Source organism: Arabidopsis lyrata, assembly GCF_000004255.2.
Source record: "Arabidopsis lyrata subsp. lyrata unplaced genomic scaffold ARALYscaffold_2, whole genome shotgun sequence".
NCBI lineage: Eukaryota > Viridiplantae > Streptophyta > Magnoliopsida > Brassicales > Brassicaceae > Arabidopsis > Arabidopsis lyrata.
This window is the reverse complement of record NW_003302554.1, coordinates 16,615,356-16,631,946: the sequence shown is the minus strand read 5'-3', so window position 1 is coordinate 16,631,946 and position 16,591 is coordinate 16,615,356. Positions and strand designations below refer to the sequence as shown.

General features: G+C 36.0%; 5 protein-coding genes, 1 long non-coding RNA gene and 2 pseudogenes across 11 annotated transcripts; 3 read left to right on the top strand and 5 right to left on the bottom strand.

The window, feature by feature from the left end:
* Positions 1–713: 713 nt before the first annotated feature.
* Positions 714–3,209, top strand: LOC110230620. Of its 6 annotated transcripts, none has more exons than XR_002333738.1 (9): positions 714–816; positions 1,091–1,208; positions 1,341–1,407; positions 1,516–1,762; positions 1,854–2,064; positions 2,146–2,287; positions 2,360–2,434; positions 2,525–2,596; positions 2,770–3,209. It is a non-coding gene; the product is annotated as an uncharacterized LOC110230620 (long non-coding RNA). The 6 variants fall into 6 exon arrangements; XR_002333739.1 differs by having other exon boundaries at positions 1,840–2,029; XR_002333734.1 differs by having other exon boundaries at positions 1,840–2,064.
* LOC9323649 lies at positions 896–2,353 on the bottom strand (annotated as a pseudogene).
* Positions 2,594–4,123, bottom strand: LOC9323648 (isoflavone reductase homolog P3). The gene is made up of 5 exons (XM_021033991.1): positions 3,802–4,123; positions 3,577–3,711; positions 3,252–3,495; positions 2,977–3,180; positions 2,594–2,886 (listed from the first exon to the last, which is right to left on the bottom strand). Exons 1-5 carry the CDS (start codon positions 3,985–3,987, stop codon positions 2,720–2,722), a joined length of 936 nt encoding a protein of 311 aa, XP_020889650.1. The 5' UTR covers positions 3,988–4,123; the 3' UTR covers positions 2,594–2,719.
* Positions 4,124–4,363: 240 nt separating this feature from the next.
* On the bottom strand, positions 4,364–6,011 carry LOC9325082 (isoflavone reductase homolog P3). Its single transcript, XM_021033990.1, has 5 exons — positions 5,784–6,011; positions 5,564–5,698; positions 5,110–5,353; positions 4,827–5,030; positions 4,364–4,731 (listed from the first exon to the last, which is right to left on the bottom strand). Exons 1-5 carry the CDS (start codon positions 5,967–5,969, stop codon positions 4,565–4,567), a joined length of 936 nt encoding a protein of 311 aa, XP_020889649.1. The 5' UTR covers positions 5,970–6,011; the 3' UTR covers positions 4,364–4,564.
* A 685-nt stretch (positions 6,012–6,696) lies between these two features.
* Positions 6,697–8,006, top strand: LOC9323647 (glutathione S-transferase DHAR2). Its single transcript, XM_021033992.1, has 3 exons — positions 6,697–6,974; positions 7,110–7,200; positions 7,360–8,006. The coding sequence occupies exons 1-3, from the start codon at positions 6,917–6,919 to the stop codon at positions 7,850–7,852; spliced, it is 642 nt and encodes a 213-aa protein (XP_020889651.1). The 5' UTR covers positions 6,697–6,916; the 3' UTR covers positions 7,853–8,006.
* A 102-nt stretch (positions 8,007–8,108) lies between these two features.
* On the bottom strand, positions 8,109–9,412 carry LOC9323646 (annotated as a pseudogene).
* An 82-nt stretch (positions 9,413–9,494) lies between these two features.
* On the bottom strand, positions 9,495–11,934 carry LOC9325081 (nucleolar and coiled-body phosphoprotein 1). The gene has a single exon (XM_021033989.1). It carries the CDS (start codon positions 11,092–11,094, stop codon positions 9,538–9,540), a length of 1,557 nt encoding a protein of 518 aa, XP_020889648.1. The 5' UTR covers positions 11,095–11,934; the 3' UTR covers positions 9,495–9,537.
* A 1,704-nt stretch (positions 11,935–13,638) lies between these two features.
* LOC9323645 (protein RADIALIS-like 6) lies at positions 13,639–14,837 on the top strand. The gene is made up of 2 exons (XM_002888971.2): positions 13,639–13,976; positions 14,668–14,837. Exons 1-2 carry the CDS (start codon positions 13,708–13,710, stop codon positions 14,690–14,692), a joined length of 294 nt encoding a protein of 97 aa, XP_002889017.2. The 5' UTR covers positions 13,639–13,707; the 3' UTR covers positions 14,693–14,837.
* Positions 14,838–16,591: the final 1,754 nt, after the last annotated feature.

Below are 16,591 nucleotides of genomic sequence, written 5' to 3'. Positions count from 1 at the left end.
AGTGTGTAGGAAATTTGTACCCAATTCACATTTGAAAGTTACAATTTCTATCTTCTTCAAAGTTCAAACGCCTATTTATAACACAAATAAAAATCATACAGTTAGATTATTTGAAGGCCATAGAAGAAAAAACACTCTCATCGTATCATATAGTTTAGTAGATCCGAAATTAGATATCTGACAAAAAAAATATGTGGTTAAGAAACTATCATTTAAAGAACATTTTGACAATTTCACATTCAACGAAATTGATATAAAAAACTTAATAAATGTCAAATTACTTTTTAGCTTTATAGAAGAGAAAAGTAAATCAAAGCCATACGATCGAGAATCTAATTATGTCAGTCAAAAGCACAATAATGGAGCCCACGATACTACAATACATGCATCGTCATTATTTTCGTTCCTTTTTTTTCTTTTTTCTAATAAAATAAAATATATATCATGCTTTTCGATAGGTCATGGCATCATGAAAAACCTAATGTGCCATGGCTTTTCCAATCTTTAAAGTGTTTTTCAGTTGCTTTCTTGCTTAAAAGTATTCTCTGAGAGAATCTCTTAGCCATATGCATTGCATATTCAAACCCAACCACATGCTTTGCCTTTTTGCTTACTTCCGCTGTTTTATTTTCTTTTCTAACAAAAAATCACAAATCGTCTCGGCCCATTAAGAGCCCATACTTAAACCTCTAACCCACAGAGAAGGTTTTGTAGGAGTATGAAAAACTGAAACGACGTCGTAGATGAAGCTGAGCTCATCTCTTAAGCTTCGTCTCTCTCCGGCGATCGATTCGCCGATAAGCCTCAGGTAGTCAGGTGCGTCTGTCTCGACCTTTTCCTATATTATGCAAAACTAAACAAAGATGTACCTAAAGCTGTAATTGACACAAGATACTGAAAAAAGTAATCAATTTTGAGTGTAATATTAGCTTGAGTTCACAAAATTCTTCATATATCATTACAAGAATCAGTTTTTCATTGTTACAATCATGAAACTTGCATCATCTTCGTGGTGAATTTGTTGTTTTTGTGAATTATTCTCAAGTGAATTGACTGAGATACTCATCAATACTCGTGTACTTGACATCAGGGTAAAGCTCAGAAGCTTCCTCACCAACACCGCATGGTTTGTCGACTTAAAAACATCGATGGGAACTGGAGATTACGCAAAAAGAACATATCTTACAATTCATCTAAACAACTTCTTGGTAAATGGTGATCAGATTTTGATTTCTAACCTTGGATGCTTTTAAGGATTTGTTCTTCTGATATGTGAGTCTTCTCAAGAGACTTGCCGATCTTTTTCTCCCACAAGCTGACCATTTCGTTCATCGATAAAGTGTTGTTAGGAGGACTAATGTAGAGGGTTTTGTTCATAGTCCTCGGATCATCCACTGTCCTGATCGTGTAAGCAGCAATATCTTCCTCTTTCTTAAAAGATTCTACTTTCTGTTACATTATAAAATTCTCAACCTTTGGCATTTCCATCGCCTAATATGGTGACTTTGTCTCTAGGAGGAACATTTTCCTTGCCAAAAAGGATGTCCTTGTCTCTAGTATGAGAAATGAAACCAGACTCGAACTGAGCTAACGCAATTGCTAACAACGTAAGTGTATGGTATTCCTTCAGCTTCAATGGCTCTCCTGATCTCTACCTTCCCTGCAAATAATGATTTTGCCGGCTCAACCGCACTTGTTCTCTCCGCGTCTGTCCCAAACTCAGCCGGCAAGAATCTCTGGAAAACAACAAGTTACAAATCTAGTAAGAGACTATGTGCAATTGGATTTTTCTCATAACTATATCTTTTTAGTCAAATCATATGCTAATCGCATTGCCAGTTATATGTAATGAGGCTTGAATCAAATACCGACCCTGACGTTACCGGCTTCTTTGATGGCGGAAATGATCTTGGTTTGATCCAACATTTGCTTGTGCCCAATAGTTGATATCACCACATCAACCTGTTTAATGGCCTTCACTAAGCTATCATGATCATTCAAATCTCCCTGTCCAAGTTACATAACTAAGGTTATGGTTATGAATTTGTGTGAAACATGTTAGAGGTGAGAGTTCATGCATACCGCATACGTGTAGTATTGTGACTCCGAGATCTTTGAAACTCTGAATGGTTTTGCTCTTGACAGGATCGGAGAGAGATGCTTCTCGGACAAGAGCGAATGTTGGGTTACTGGCTTTCGCGCTCCTTTCAACGATGAATTCTCCCATGTAACCAGTCCCTCCGATCACCAGAATCTTGCTTTTCTCCGTCGCCATGTTTCAAACGTGGTAATGACTAATGAGTGTGTACTACTAATTCAATAATGATGTGGAATTTGAGTGAAGGACTGGCGTTGGCAGGGCAATTTATGGACAGATAATTTGTTAGTTGATTGACGACAATACCCTCACTCAACATCACAGTACACAATTTTTGTTAGTCACAAGATAAACATGTTCTGCTCGTAAAATACAAATTGCATTTGGCCATATGTTAATTTTTGAGATGTTATTGTGGTTTAACAGCTTTATGGACCGTAATGGCTTAATCATGGATGCATATCGTTTCTCACGAGCTCCATTGAGGTGGAAATAGAGGTAAAGCACTGTGATTACTGATTAGTCTCACACACACACACACACATTCTTCACCATTACATTTTTATTGATACAAACATGAAAGTATGAAACTAGCGTCGTTTAGGTGTTTAATGAAGTTCATTAAGCGAAATAACTGAGATACTCATCAATACTCGTGTACTTGATATCAGGGTAAAGCTCAGAGGCTTCAAAACCGAACGAAGGCTCTATAATGAAATTGGTTTGATCACCTTTCACAAACACTGCGTGGTTTATCGACAGAAGAACGTTGAAGGGAACCGGAGACTCTGCCAAAAAGGAAGAACTTTATATTCAGCAAATGAAAAAAGGCAGTAATAAAGAATCTAAAAACCTCTTGGTGAATTGATTTTCTAAACCTTGGATGCTTTTAAAGATTTGTTCCTCTGACATGTAAATCTTCTCAAGAGACTTGCCGATCTTTTTCTCCCACAAGGTGACTATTTCGTTCATTGATAAAGTGTTGTTAGGAGGATTGATGTAGAGGGTTTTATTTAGAGTCCTAGGATCATCCACCGCTTTGATAGTGTAAGCAGCAATATCTTCCTCCTTGTTGATCACAGCTACGAAATATTCGACCGTGTTAGATTCAGTTGTGTGAAAAGCACATTAATGTTTTGGATATGAAACTAACCTTTGGCATTTCCGTCTCCAAATATTTTGACTTTATCTTTAGGAGGAGTAGAGAGACCAGGCTCTAACTGAACCAATGTGGGCAAGTAGTAACTGGCAAAGTAATTGGTAACAAGGTAAGTGTATGGTATTCCTTTGGCTTCAACGGTTCTCCTGATCTGTAGTTTCCCTGCAAAAGCCGATTTCGCCGGCTCAACCGCACTCGTCCTGTCCACATCCATCCCAAACTCAGACGGAAAGAATCTCTGCAGACCAACAAATCCAATATGAGAATTGACCCTCTAATCGGATTATATTCATATGTAGCGGTTGAATCAAATACCAACCTTGACGTTACCGGCTTCTTTAATAGCTGAAATGATCTTGGTTTGATCAAAGATTTGCATGCTCCCAACGGTTGATATCACCACATCGGCTTGTTTAATGGCCTTCACTAAGCTCCCGTGATCGTTCAAATCCCCCTGACCAAGTTATATAGATAACTAAGGTTAGTTATGGACTTGTGGTTATTGAATTTGTATGAAACATATTAACGAAAGGATCAAGCGTACGTGAAGTATTGTGACGCCGAGATCTTTAAAATTCTGGACGGTTTTGCCCTTGTTGGGATCGGAGAGAGAGGCTTCTCTAACCAGAGCCAGTGTGGAGTGTCCGGCTTTCACGCTCGCTTCTATAATGAGTTTTCCGATGTGACCAGTTCCTCCGATCACCAGAATCTTGCTTTTCTCTGACGCCATGATTAGATTTGAAACGTGATGATTAAATTGAATGCTAAGAGAATGATTTTGGGATGTGAGCGAAGGAATAGCACTTTACGGACCAAACATTGGTCGGTTGATTTAAGATAGAATTACGATAATACTCTTACCGAACCCTCAAAAGAATTTTCTATTTTCTTGTTTATCTATGAACTCTCTAATTAATTCCTCTACTTAATACCTTCGCTTAATATAAACAATGGACATGGCCAAATTCAAATTCTATTACCAAACTCAAGGTTTGATATTTATATTTTCTGATTTGGATATAAAAATATTTTATTTGGGTATTAAAAACAAATTGATTAGAATAAAAAAAAATTAGGTACCTAACATATTGATAATCATGTATGTATAGACTTAAAGGTATGAATTATATATTACTAATTCATAATCCTTGGGAAGATCGGAAACAGAGGTAAAGCACTGTGATTACTGATTAGTCACACAAATACACTAACACACACATTCACCATTAGAAGCACCAGTCTTTTATTGAAATACAAACATGAAGCTAGGGCGTCATGGTGGTAAATTACGTGTTTTATGAAATTTATCAAACGAAGTAACTGAGATACTCGTCAACACTCGTGTACTTGACATCAGGGTAAAGCTCAGAGGCTTCCACGCCAAAGGAAGGCTCTATAGTGAAATTGGTCTGATCTCCTTTCACAAACACCGCGTGGTTTATCGACAGAACAACATTGATGGGAACCGGAGACTCTGCCAAAAAAAAAACTCTTTTTTATTAAGGAATGAGAAAGGTAGTAGTAGTAACAAAGAATCTAAAAACCTCTTGGTGAATTGATTATCTAAACCTTGGATGCTTTTAAGTATTTGTTCGTCTGGAATGTGAGTCTTCTCGAGAGACTTGCCGATCTTTTTCTCCCACAAGGTGACAATATCGTTCATAGATAAAGTATTGTTAGGAGGCTTAATGTAGAGAATTTTGTTCAGAGTCCTAGGATCATCCACACCCTTGATCGTGTAAGCAGCAATATCTTCCTCTTTGTTGATCACAGCTACGAAATATTATACCGTGTAAGATTGAACTGTATAATAAGCCTTAGCCACATTAATGTTTGGATTCTTGAAACTAACCTTTGGCATTTCCATCGCCAAGAATGGTGACTTTGTCTCTAGGAGGAGAAGTGAGACCAGGCTCGAACTGAACCAATGTAGGCAAGTAGTAACCGGCAAAGCAACCGGTGACAGCGTACGTGTATGGTATTCCTTCCGCTTCAACGGCTCTCCTGATCTGCATCTTCCCTGCAAAAGCCGATTTCGCTGGCTCAACCGCACTTGTCCTGTCCACGTCCACCCCAAACTCAGACGGCAAGAATCTCTGCAAATAACATATCCAATAAGAGACTATATGTACAATTAGGTATCTCTAGTCTAGAACTACTCTTTCATATGCTAATCGATATAATTTTCTAAAACAATACATTATACAAGTTTAAATTCGGGTGGTGACAGATCGACAACACTAAAAGACTAATTGGATTCTATTTATATGTAATGAGTTTGAATCAAGGTAATATGAAATACCGACCTTGACGTTACCAGCTTCTTTAATGGCGGAAATGATCTTGGTTTGATCCAAGATTTGCAAGCTCCCAACGGTCGATATAACCACATCGACCTGTTTAATGGCCTTTACTAAGCTTTCGTGATCATTCAAATCTCCCTGACCAGGTTACATAACTAACGACGTTATGGTTATGAAATTTTTATGAATCATCGTAGTAAAAGATATAGAGTTCAAGGCGTACGTGTAGTATTGTGACGCCGAGATCTTTGAAAGTCTGGACGGTTTTGCCCTTGACGGGATCGGAGAGAGTTGCTTCTCTGACCAGAGCGAATGTGGTATGGCCAGCTTTGGCGCTCGCTTCAACAATGAATTTTCCGATGTAACCAGTTCCGCCGATCACCAGAATCTTGCTTTTCTCCGAAGCCATGTTTGGTGCGCAAAGGTTTGAGTGGTAAGAGAATGATGATTGAAGGAATGGTTTGGGCAGCGCAATTTATGGACCAGACATTGGTTGGTTGATTTACGATAATACCCTTACTGAACTTTACTTCAATTCTAAGATATCTTGTTCGTGCCTCCACATCAAACTCTAATTAAAATCCTAATTAGCTAAAATATTCCTTTGATGACATAGACATGGCCAAAAGAAAACCGTACCGTTTAAAGTGATTGTAACCGTTATATAAATACTGGTTAACCAGAAGGTTAAAAGTTAAAACCTTAAAACTATAATCGAAACCGTTATTTAAATAAAAACTTAATCATTTGACCCAACCGTTAGCCCCCAACATGATCGTTAGTGTGAGCTTATAAAGAACAAAACAAATTCAATTATCGGACTCTCATTTTTTTTTTTGACATCATATCGGACTCTCATTAATTGGTCACAAACTATATAATTGTGTGATTTTTTGTTTTTGAGCAAAAATTGTGTGATTTATATACAGAACCAGAGTAAGCAAACCGAAGCCTTAAACCAAAAGAGAAAAAGGAATTAGGAGACTGTCAGACTGGTATATATACATATGGAATCTGGACGGAAAATAGATCAAATTCATTGACAAATACATTCTAACATCACAAGCGATGATGATTTATTATTTGTTTTTATTGGTAATACTTGGACAAAGATTTGACCATTGATTAGTGAAAAAAGAGGAGAGCCTACGAACCAATTGGAGAAGGTTCGAATATATTGGAAACACTGAACCGACGTAACAGCCACGTTATCAATGACGTCACAAATTTCATGAACATATATATTTAAAGACCAAAGATTTGTTTTCCTTTTTTTTTTTGAAAGATACTTTGCCTATTTCATTCATATTTTGCTTTTAAAGAGAATTTTATTATTCTTCGAAAATCGAAAGATCGATGGCTCTCGATATCTGCGTCAAGGTTGCCGTCGGTGCTCCTGATGTTCTCGGAGATTGTATGTTCTCTCTCCCTATCTTCTCTCCGATCATCGATTCTTCGTTTTGTTTATGCACATTAAGCTTGATTTCACAAATTAGGGTTTTTGATCTGTGATCTACAAATGCGTGTGATTGATTCGTTTCTTTTACAGGTCCGTTTAGCCAACGTGTTCTTCTGACCCTTGAGGAGAAGAAGCTTCCTTACAAGACCCATCTGATTAACGTCTCCGACAAACCTCAGTGGTAAGTTTTGTGAACCCAATAATTACTGATGAAATTTGATTAGCTTAATGTGTAATCCCCAAATCGAATTCGGAATATGAAAAGTTTAGATTTTTTTTAGTGTTTTTTTTTGTAAATTTGTGGGCTTTTGATAGTTTTTCTCTGAAATTGTGTTTATAGGTTCTTAGACATTAGTCCGGAGGGGAAAGTTCCGGTGGTGAAGCTTGATGGCAAATGGGTGGCTGATTCAGATGTTATCGTTGGACTTCTTGAGGAGAAATATCCAGAGCCTTCTCTCAAGACTCCTCCTGAATTCGCCTCCGTGGGATCCAAAATCTTTGGTGCTTTTGTGACTTTCTTGAAGAGCAAAGACGCTAATGACGGATCCGAGAAGGCGTTGGTTGATGAGTTAGAAGCGTTGGAGAATCACTTGAAGACACATTCTGGTCCTTTTGTTGCTGGAGAGAAAGTTACTGCAGTGGATTTGAGTTTAGCACCAAAGCTTTACCATCTTGAGGTTGCTCTTGGTCATTACAAGAACTGGTCTGTCCCTGAGAGCTTGACCAATGTTCGTAACTACGCCAAGGCTTTGTTCTCTAGAGAGTCGTTCGAGAAAACCAAGGCTAAGAAAGAGATTGTGGTTGCGGGTTGGGAATCGAAGGTGAAAGCGTGATGTGGATCCATGCTTCTCTAGTTAATGTTGCTTTACAACTATTCGTCACCGAATCATGAAAATGCACGAATATATGCGTGTGTTCTTGTTTTTGTTAGAGATGTTTATCTCCTATCAATAATGATGCAATAAAACCATCATATCTTTTTATTCAGTTTGGTATTACAGACCAATGGAGTCAATACTTAATCTCTTGATTACAGTAAATGTCTGCTTCTAGATGATGATGCTATAGTTTTAGACAAACTGGCTGAGATACTCATCGACGCTTGTGTACTTGATATCTGGATAAAGCTGAGAAGCTTCCACTCCAAAGGAAGGCTCTATTGTAAAATAGGTTTGATCTCCTTTCAAAAATATGGCATGATTCAAAGCCAACAGAAGATCAAGTGGATGTGGAGACTCTGCAACATTTCAACTTGAAATTTTCAAGTATTAGCAAACACATGATCTTGATTGTTTATGTCTGGTATAAAAGAGTGTGAAATTAGCTCTCTCACCTGGGATTTTCTTGAGAAGTTGTTCCTCTGAAACGTAAGTCTTCTTCAGAGTTTTACCAATCTTGCTCTCCCACAATGCGACGATATCGTTGTGCGAAACAATGTTCTTTGGAGGATTGGTGTAGAGAGTCTTGTTGAGAGTTCTCGGATCATCAATAGCTCTCATGGTGTATGCAGCAATGTCTTCTTCTTTGTTTAGAATAGCTGCAAATCATGCAACCAAATAAGAAAATCTCTCTCTATCTTTCACTTACGTTTTGATTAGTTCTTTGTTGCTTCTAATACCTTTAGTGTTACCATCGCCATAGATAGTGGCTTTATCTCTAGGAGGAGAAGTGAGTCTGCTTTCACATTGAGCAACAGAGCAAGTGTACGGTAAGTTGGTCATCAAAACATCAAAACAATTGTTGGTCACATAAGTATACGGTATACCTCCGACTTGGCTGGACCACTCGCCACCGTTCGATCCACATCGTTGCCAAACTCAGACGGTAAGAATCTCTACAAATCATAATTAAACATCTTTATAAGGTAAAAGTTCCACAAGCATTGTATCTTTATTGGTATGAATCTTGAAGATAAAAGACTGACCTTGATATGTTTGCCAGATTCTTTAATTGCTGAAATGATATTGGTCTGATTTAGTAGTTGGGAGAGACCAACGGTGGAGATGACAACATCAACGTGTTGAATTGCTTTCACTAAAATCTCTTTTATCTCCATTTAGTATTGTGACGCCGAGGTCTTTGATATTCTGGACGACTTTGGCCTAATGGCCTTAATGGGATCGGAAAGCGAGGCTTCTCTTACGAGGGCGAATGTTTGGTGGCCGGATTTGGCGCTACCTTCTACGATAAATTTTCCGATGTAACCAGTTCCTCCGATCACCAAAACCTCCGACGACATTTTGATTTGTTGAATTACGAAAATGCCCTTCATCGAAGAGTCTCTGTTTTTGGCACTTTTCTTCTCCTCTGTCACGCCGTGCGATTGTTTTTCTATTTTTCTAATACAGTAGAAAAAAAGTTGATTAACATTTCTCTCTTCTAGAACAATCAAACTCAGAAGCAAATTTCATTTTTGTTTCTGTGGTCAAGAGTTCAAAGACTTTTCCGGTTTAGTTCTGTTTTTTCTTTTACCAGTTAAGGAGCAAATATAGTTTGATCGAATAGAATTTCATAAAATTTACATATATTTTGAAGTTTTCTCGATATCTTTGTCTTTACAAGTAAACCGGCAACCATGTCTCCGTGGCTTCAAGGGATTATCCGGATCCGACCCACTCGACTCCGCAAGTAACCCTCTCAAGCATCTCCTCCTTACTCTCGGCTCATTCTTCGTCGCTGTCACCGTCTCCGGTTTCTTCTCCTCCTCCACATTCTCTGCCGGATTTATAACTTCCTTCTTTGATATTTCCAATTTTAAACTCATATGAACTCCTGGATCATTCTCACTTATTGAACTCTCGACTACAATGGAATTGTTTATCCCTTGAGTATTTCCGTTTATGTATGCCTTCAACCTCGCTTCTTCCTCTGCTTCGTCGTCTTTAGGGTTTTCGGTTTCCATGGTTGTGGTGTTAGGGCTCTCGTCTGGGTTACTTTTGTAGCCACGGCGAATATGAACCTCACCGTCTTTTTTGTCTTTCTCAGAACCTATTCCCATTGTGGCTCCTTTGTTTTCTCCAGTTAGAGTATAGACGTTCACGGATTTCTCATCGCCGTTGCCTTTTCCCCAAGTAAGCTTACTGATTCCATCTCTGATGTCTTCTTTGATCTTTCTGCTCATTGAAGATGATGATCCCTGTCCAGTCGTAACTCTCGGATTTCCAAGATTACTCGTTAATGCGCCTTTGGGTTTCTGATGATTGTCATCGGTGTGAATCTCTGTTCTGTTTTGCGTTTCTGTCTTTTTCTCCGGTAGATCTCTCGGTCCTCTCGTGGTTTCTGATGCTGCTGCAATATGTCGTGTGGTTTTGCTTCGCGTTGTATCTTCTCTGCCTACCACCTGAAGCGGTCTCTTCGTTTCTTGTGATGCAAGTTTCTCGGTTTCTTTGCTCTTCTGTTGTCCCTGATCTGTTTCCAACTTCTCTCCACTGCCTTCATGAAGAACTTTCTTCCTTTCTTGTAGCACAAGTTTCTCGATTTCTTTACTCTTCTGTTGTCCAATATCTGATGCTGACTTCTCCCCATTGCCTTCAGGAAGGACTTTCTTATTTTCTTGCATCACAAGTCTCTCTGCTTCTGTCTTCTTCCTCTGTTCCTGAACTGCCTCTGTTTCTTTTCGTTCTAAATGCTCTTCTAGACGAGCAATCGGTGGTTTCTCTTTTACCGGATTGATATTCTCGCCAGCTACATTTTTAGTTTCTCCCGGTGGCTTCTCTTTCGTCGTCACCTTTTGTTCCTCAATCCTCAGAGAATCCAGTTTCTTTGATGGAGAAGCAGATTGTTGGTTAGTCTGTTTCACCAGCCGGGTTGGCGTGGCTGCACCGCTAGAAGGCAATTGAGACGCGGGTGAAGAAGCTGCTAGGGCCGCAACATTGCTTCTACTCTTAGAAAGTGACGGTGACACCTTGGACCTTTTTTCTGGCTTTGACGGCTGAGCGATGCCTGCAGGACGAAAAGGAGGGCGTGAAGGAGGAGGAGGAGGAGTTGGTGGTGGCGATGGCGAAGAAGTCCCTGAAGAGAGACGAGAAGGAGAGTTGGAAGAGAAGAATGGGATGCGAAAACGGAAAGGAGGCATGATGATTGTAATGGGGTAAATGGTAAAGAGTAAATATTTGATTCACTCATCTCTCTGTCTACGTTGTATGTATATGACTAGTTTTTTGTGTCTGAAGGAGGAAAGATAACTTTTCAGGTAGGTAAAGAAATGTGATCGGTTTATCTAGTGAAGTTGTCTTTGGAATCTCTCTTCAGTTGATGCTTTTGCTCGTTAGGTTAACAGAGAGCTTTATGGAGAAGCAAAGAACAAAGAGAAAACTTGAAAGTGAAGACATGCAAGGTTGGGTTTTATTTATAAGAAAGAGAGTCTTCTTCAAGAGTAGTTTAAGTTTTAACCGAGCAAAAGAAAAGCCCTATGCCTAGGCCTAGCTTAAAATATCAGACGTAATATGTATGTAGAAATAAGTGTTCCTCTTATATTTCACTATCTATTATAAAAACACATGGAAAAAAGTTTCAGTAATTCTGGAAAAAAAAAAAAAAAAAAACTGAATCATATTCAAGAAGAATGAGTGAAACCAAATTATTTCTCTAGCTATTATGTTCATTCATCTTATGCGTTTGATTTAGACCCCCAATGTATTATGTTCTCATAAACCAATCATTCAAATAGTGTTTCTGATCAACCAAGAACTTTGCGTTTCGTTTCCATAACATTTTTAAAGCTTATGTATACATATATAATTGTTCTTTACTGAGACTCGAGTCTAAAACTAACCAATAAAATCCTTTCAAATTAAAAGACCTTTAGACTCTAATTAACCAAATATGAACTACCAATGGCAATGCAACTGGACAACTTTTTGGTCGTTTTCATTAGATCGACATGAAGTATTTACAACAGAAAATAGATTAGATTTGGATATAGGAATTTTATCACAAAAGGAAACGATAATATCCCTTATGTTCTTATTCTTTTTAAAAAAATTTTCGGTTATGTCCTTATTCTCTTTGCATCAAATTTTGGGTGGTTCTTATAAAAATGCTTGTCATTACGAATGGGACTCTTCCATTACATCACACATAAAGTCATTAGATTCAAGGTCCAGGAGAATATATTTATCTATCATTTTGAATTGGTAAATGAAAATGATTTTCTTTAACAAATATACACGAACTTTGGTGAAGGAGATAATGATGATGACATATCGAATCCTTTATTTGTCCAATCTCTAGCATTTTGCATTCGTTTCATTATTTGTTGATGCTGGCAATAGAACTTAAACTATCATTCAAACATCTTTTAATATGCTTTAGATGTTAAAATATATATTAGGATATCTATAAGCGCTACATGTATGCAGTTTATAGCAACTAGTGCACTTTTCCTCCCACAAAATTAGCCAGAAACGATGCCCAAATAATGGTTTATCATCATTTAGTTATATGATTGTTTTTGGATATACAATTAAACTACAGAATACATATTGGCATATCTTACCATTTACTTGTGATTTCATATCAAAACCTTTTCGTTCCAATAATGCCATGTTATATGCACTATGTCTACTAATATTATGTTAAGTTTATCATCACCACACAAAGTATCTTAATGGCTAACATTAAGATATCGAAAACTGTGAACGATTATACAAAAATAAGTAGTGGCACTTGTAGCATCGTTGTAATCTTCTGTCTATTATAATCACATTATGCCAAGTTGTTCAGCTTACCAACTTTAACCTTACGTTGTGAACCGTTTCTCGATATGATCAATAGGTTCCAACTTTTAATTTGCTTAGACGTGCATATTATCATTTTTTAAAAATGTTTAGATTCTTCTTTTTGAAAGTTTATCAATCATATGGATGCCTAGACGAACATACGAGTATACGACTACATATAACTAAATAGCTCCTAACCAATACTAATGTTTAAATTGAACAAAATAACAGTATAAAATTTCCTTGAAAATTTTGAAAACCGATATTTTAAGTTTAATAGGCTTTCTACTTAAATCAACTGGCAATGACAAATTAGTTCATTTCTTATTTATTATTTTACGTTTTATCACACTTTCCATGTGAGATTCTTGACAAGATACACTTAATTTTCAGAAAAATACATCTGAAATTATTACTCTGGCGTTACGATTCATGACTTTTTTGTAGACCACTAATCTGGCCGTGAGTAAAATATCTTTAATATCAACTTAATTATTGTAGACCATTAATATGGCTGTTATCGTAAGTTAAATATATCTAATACTCCCTCCGTTTCAGTTTAGTTGTCGTTTTAGGATTAAAATTTTGTTTCATAATAGTTGTCGTTTTAGGTTTTCAATGCAAATGTTTGGTGAAAATTAATGTTTTGTCATTAATGTTTTAATGTTTTGACCAATGAAAAAATTATAAAATATATTAATAAAGGGTAAAACAAAAAATTTAATGATTTTCTTAATTTGTGTGCAAAAACCTTAAACGACAACTAAAACGAAACGGAGGGAGTATCAACTTAATTAATGAAAAGCTAGCAAATTGAAAACTAAAATTAAAATAGAAAAATCTCCAACTTGCAGAATCTAGGAACTGTCTTTTAATTTCTCCTCCTTATAAGGAACCTCGCCTTGCTATTCATTGTATAGCAACTATCAACACTCACTCTCTCTTTTCCATCTCAAGTTATAAAATAAATGGCGTCAAACTCAAGAAGTTCAATCTCGTCATGGACCTTTAATCAGAACAAGATGTTCGAGAGGGCCTTGGCAGTTTACGACAAGGACACACCCGACCGTTGGCACAATGTGGCAAAAGCTGTCGGAGGGAAAACTGTAGAGGAAGTGAAGCGTCACTATGACATTCTCGTCGAGGATCTTATCAACATCGAGACTGGTCGTGTCCCTTTGCCCAATTACAAGACCTTCGAATCTAACTCAAGAGGCGTCAACGACTTTGACACGAGGTATATAACTAAATATCTATATACTGCTCACGATTTTGATAGTCATTCTAGTGATTTGGAGAAATTCTCTCAAAGAGTTCTTCTTAATTATATATATTTCTTTGCTTTTAACGTGCTTTTATGACTAGTTCGCGCAAAATAGCATATATTAATTATGAACTTTAAATTGGATTATGGATTTTATTGTTTCTTTATGTCTATTTTTCTTTTGCGATTGCATATCAATAATGTGTTAGAAATTTTCTACAAATATAGTTTACTTACATACTATGTTTTTTTTGCTTAAGTATAAATGTAAATGTAAATTATTTTATATGAAATAATCAAATTCTATATATAAAAGCATGAAACATACACCGATTAATACACTAAAGGGGAAAATTCACATGAAATCTAATCCTTTCATGTACTTCATCACATGCACATTGTCTTTAACAGTTTTGAGGCACGAAACATTATACCATGATAAGATAAATTGGTTAATTCTACTTCTGTCCATGGTCGGTGGTTGACATTAGTGTTATTTATATTACAAGTTGTTTATGGCAAAACTCGAGTTTAGGAAACCTTTAATTAACGATATCTTCAAGTTGTTAATTAATTAAACATTTATGTGGTTGGAATCTAATCAACATGCTTGAATTATTGATTAAACATGCCTTCATTTATGCTGTATTAATCATTTGTACAGGAAAATGAAGAATTTGAAGATCTAACATCAGCGTGAAGAAGTCCTTGTAAAGATTCGGAGGGTTATGTGATTCTTCTGTCTACCGATTATCTTTGTATTGATCATTCGCTTTCATATTTGTCTTTGTGGTCTATTTTAATTGAAGAAATTAAAACTTGGTTATATATATATTTTTTAAGTAATTAATAAATCAGGTAGAGAATATAATCAACCTTTGAAAGCCGATAAGAATATTGTTTTTCCTAATTGGGAAAGAGTGATTTATACAAAAAGCTTGCCAAAAGAAGAAAGCAACAAGCAGCTGGGGATGATTGGCTTAATTAAACAATACTCACTCCGTTTCTTTTTAGTTGTCGTTTAAGGTTTTTTCACACAAATTAAGAAAATCATTTAATTTTTTGTTTTACCCTTTATTGATATATTTTATAAAAAAATTCATTGGCCAAAACATTAAAACAGTATGAATAAAACTGGAATTTTCAGTAAACATTTGCATTGAAAACCTAAAACGACAACTATTATGAAACAAAATTTAAATCCTAAAACGACAACTAAACTGAAACGGAGGGACTATATGTTTTTAATCAATACAATTTTCAGAATTAATCTATTTAATCTCATAAGATGTAATCCGAGACTAAAAATGGATAGACAGATGCATTGTCCCTCTACGAGTTGATCATTGATAAAGCAAAGTCGGTTTTGCTTTAATTTCTATTTATTTTGATGTCTCCTCCAAAATTTTCTGCAACTGATATACGGTAGGGAAATAAAAAAATTTCGTTAAAAAGGTAAATAGAAATAATCATAAAATTAAAATCATAATTTTTTTCCTATATGCATAACTATTTTGAGAACAAATTTTCTTTTATGATGATGAAAATGTAGTGTTTCAAATCAATGACAAAAAATTGATTTACAATCAACAAATAAAAAAAAAAAAAAAAAAAATGACAAAAAGTGTCTTGAGAAGTTGACAATACATGAACTTAAATAACTCCAACAATACCTAAAATCATTTTGTCGGTAACACATTCATAAGATATTGTTATTTAATTTTTCTCAGTAATAATACATACATAACAAATTGTTGTTATCAGCATGTTAACTATGGGCTTTCACGGGCCGACTGATATATAGCCAGGCCTTAATTGTGAAAGTACCCAACATAGAATCAAACAAGGTGGCCGACTAAAACACAAAACGACGTCGTCACAGTGACATACGGAAGCAGAAGGATCACATACTTTTTGGTATTGTACAGAGTACAGACTTTGATACGGGAAGCTTTTTGTATAGTTTCTCTTTTGGCCCACTTTCTTTTTCTCAAAGGAAGAAACATAAATTCGATGAGAATAAGATTTTATGAAATTAATAATTATCAACAGTTTCCCACACAAAATGGTCGCAAAAGAAAGTCGAAAAATATCATTTATAACCAATTATTACATATGGTAGCTTAGATACATAGGTCGTGACGACACAGAAGAAAAGAAGAAGATACATAGGTCGTGAGTTCTATAATTTTGGTCTCATCTATGAATTTTATAACTATGAGAATCTTCTCTTTTTCTGTTTTTTTTTAAATTTTCTTTTCACATGTTTTTCTTTTTGGTACAGAATTTGGAAGGTGACAGATCTACAGTAGACTCAAATCATATGGTTACAATTTTGGACATATTTCACATCAAAAATTTAAAAATGTTCAACTTTGATCATAACGTTTGCGTATTCATATAATTTATAATAATATTTTATAAACTCATTCTTATTTAATATAACAAAAATACACAGATAAGTTAATCTTTCTGTCAATTAACATTGTATTCATGTTTTAAAGAAAACTAAGTACTATAATGGCGGCATTATACGTACAGAATGTTTGCATTTGACATTTAGTTCGTAATTTTTTTGTTTCCTTCTT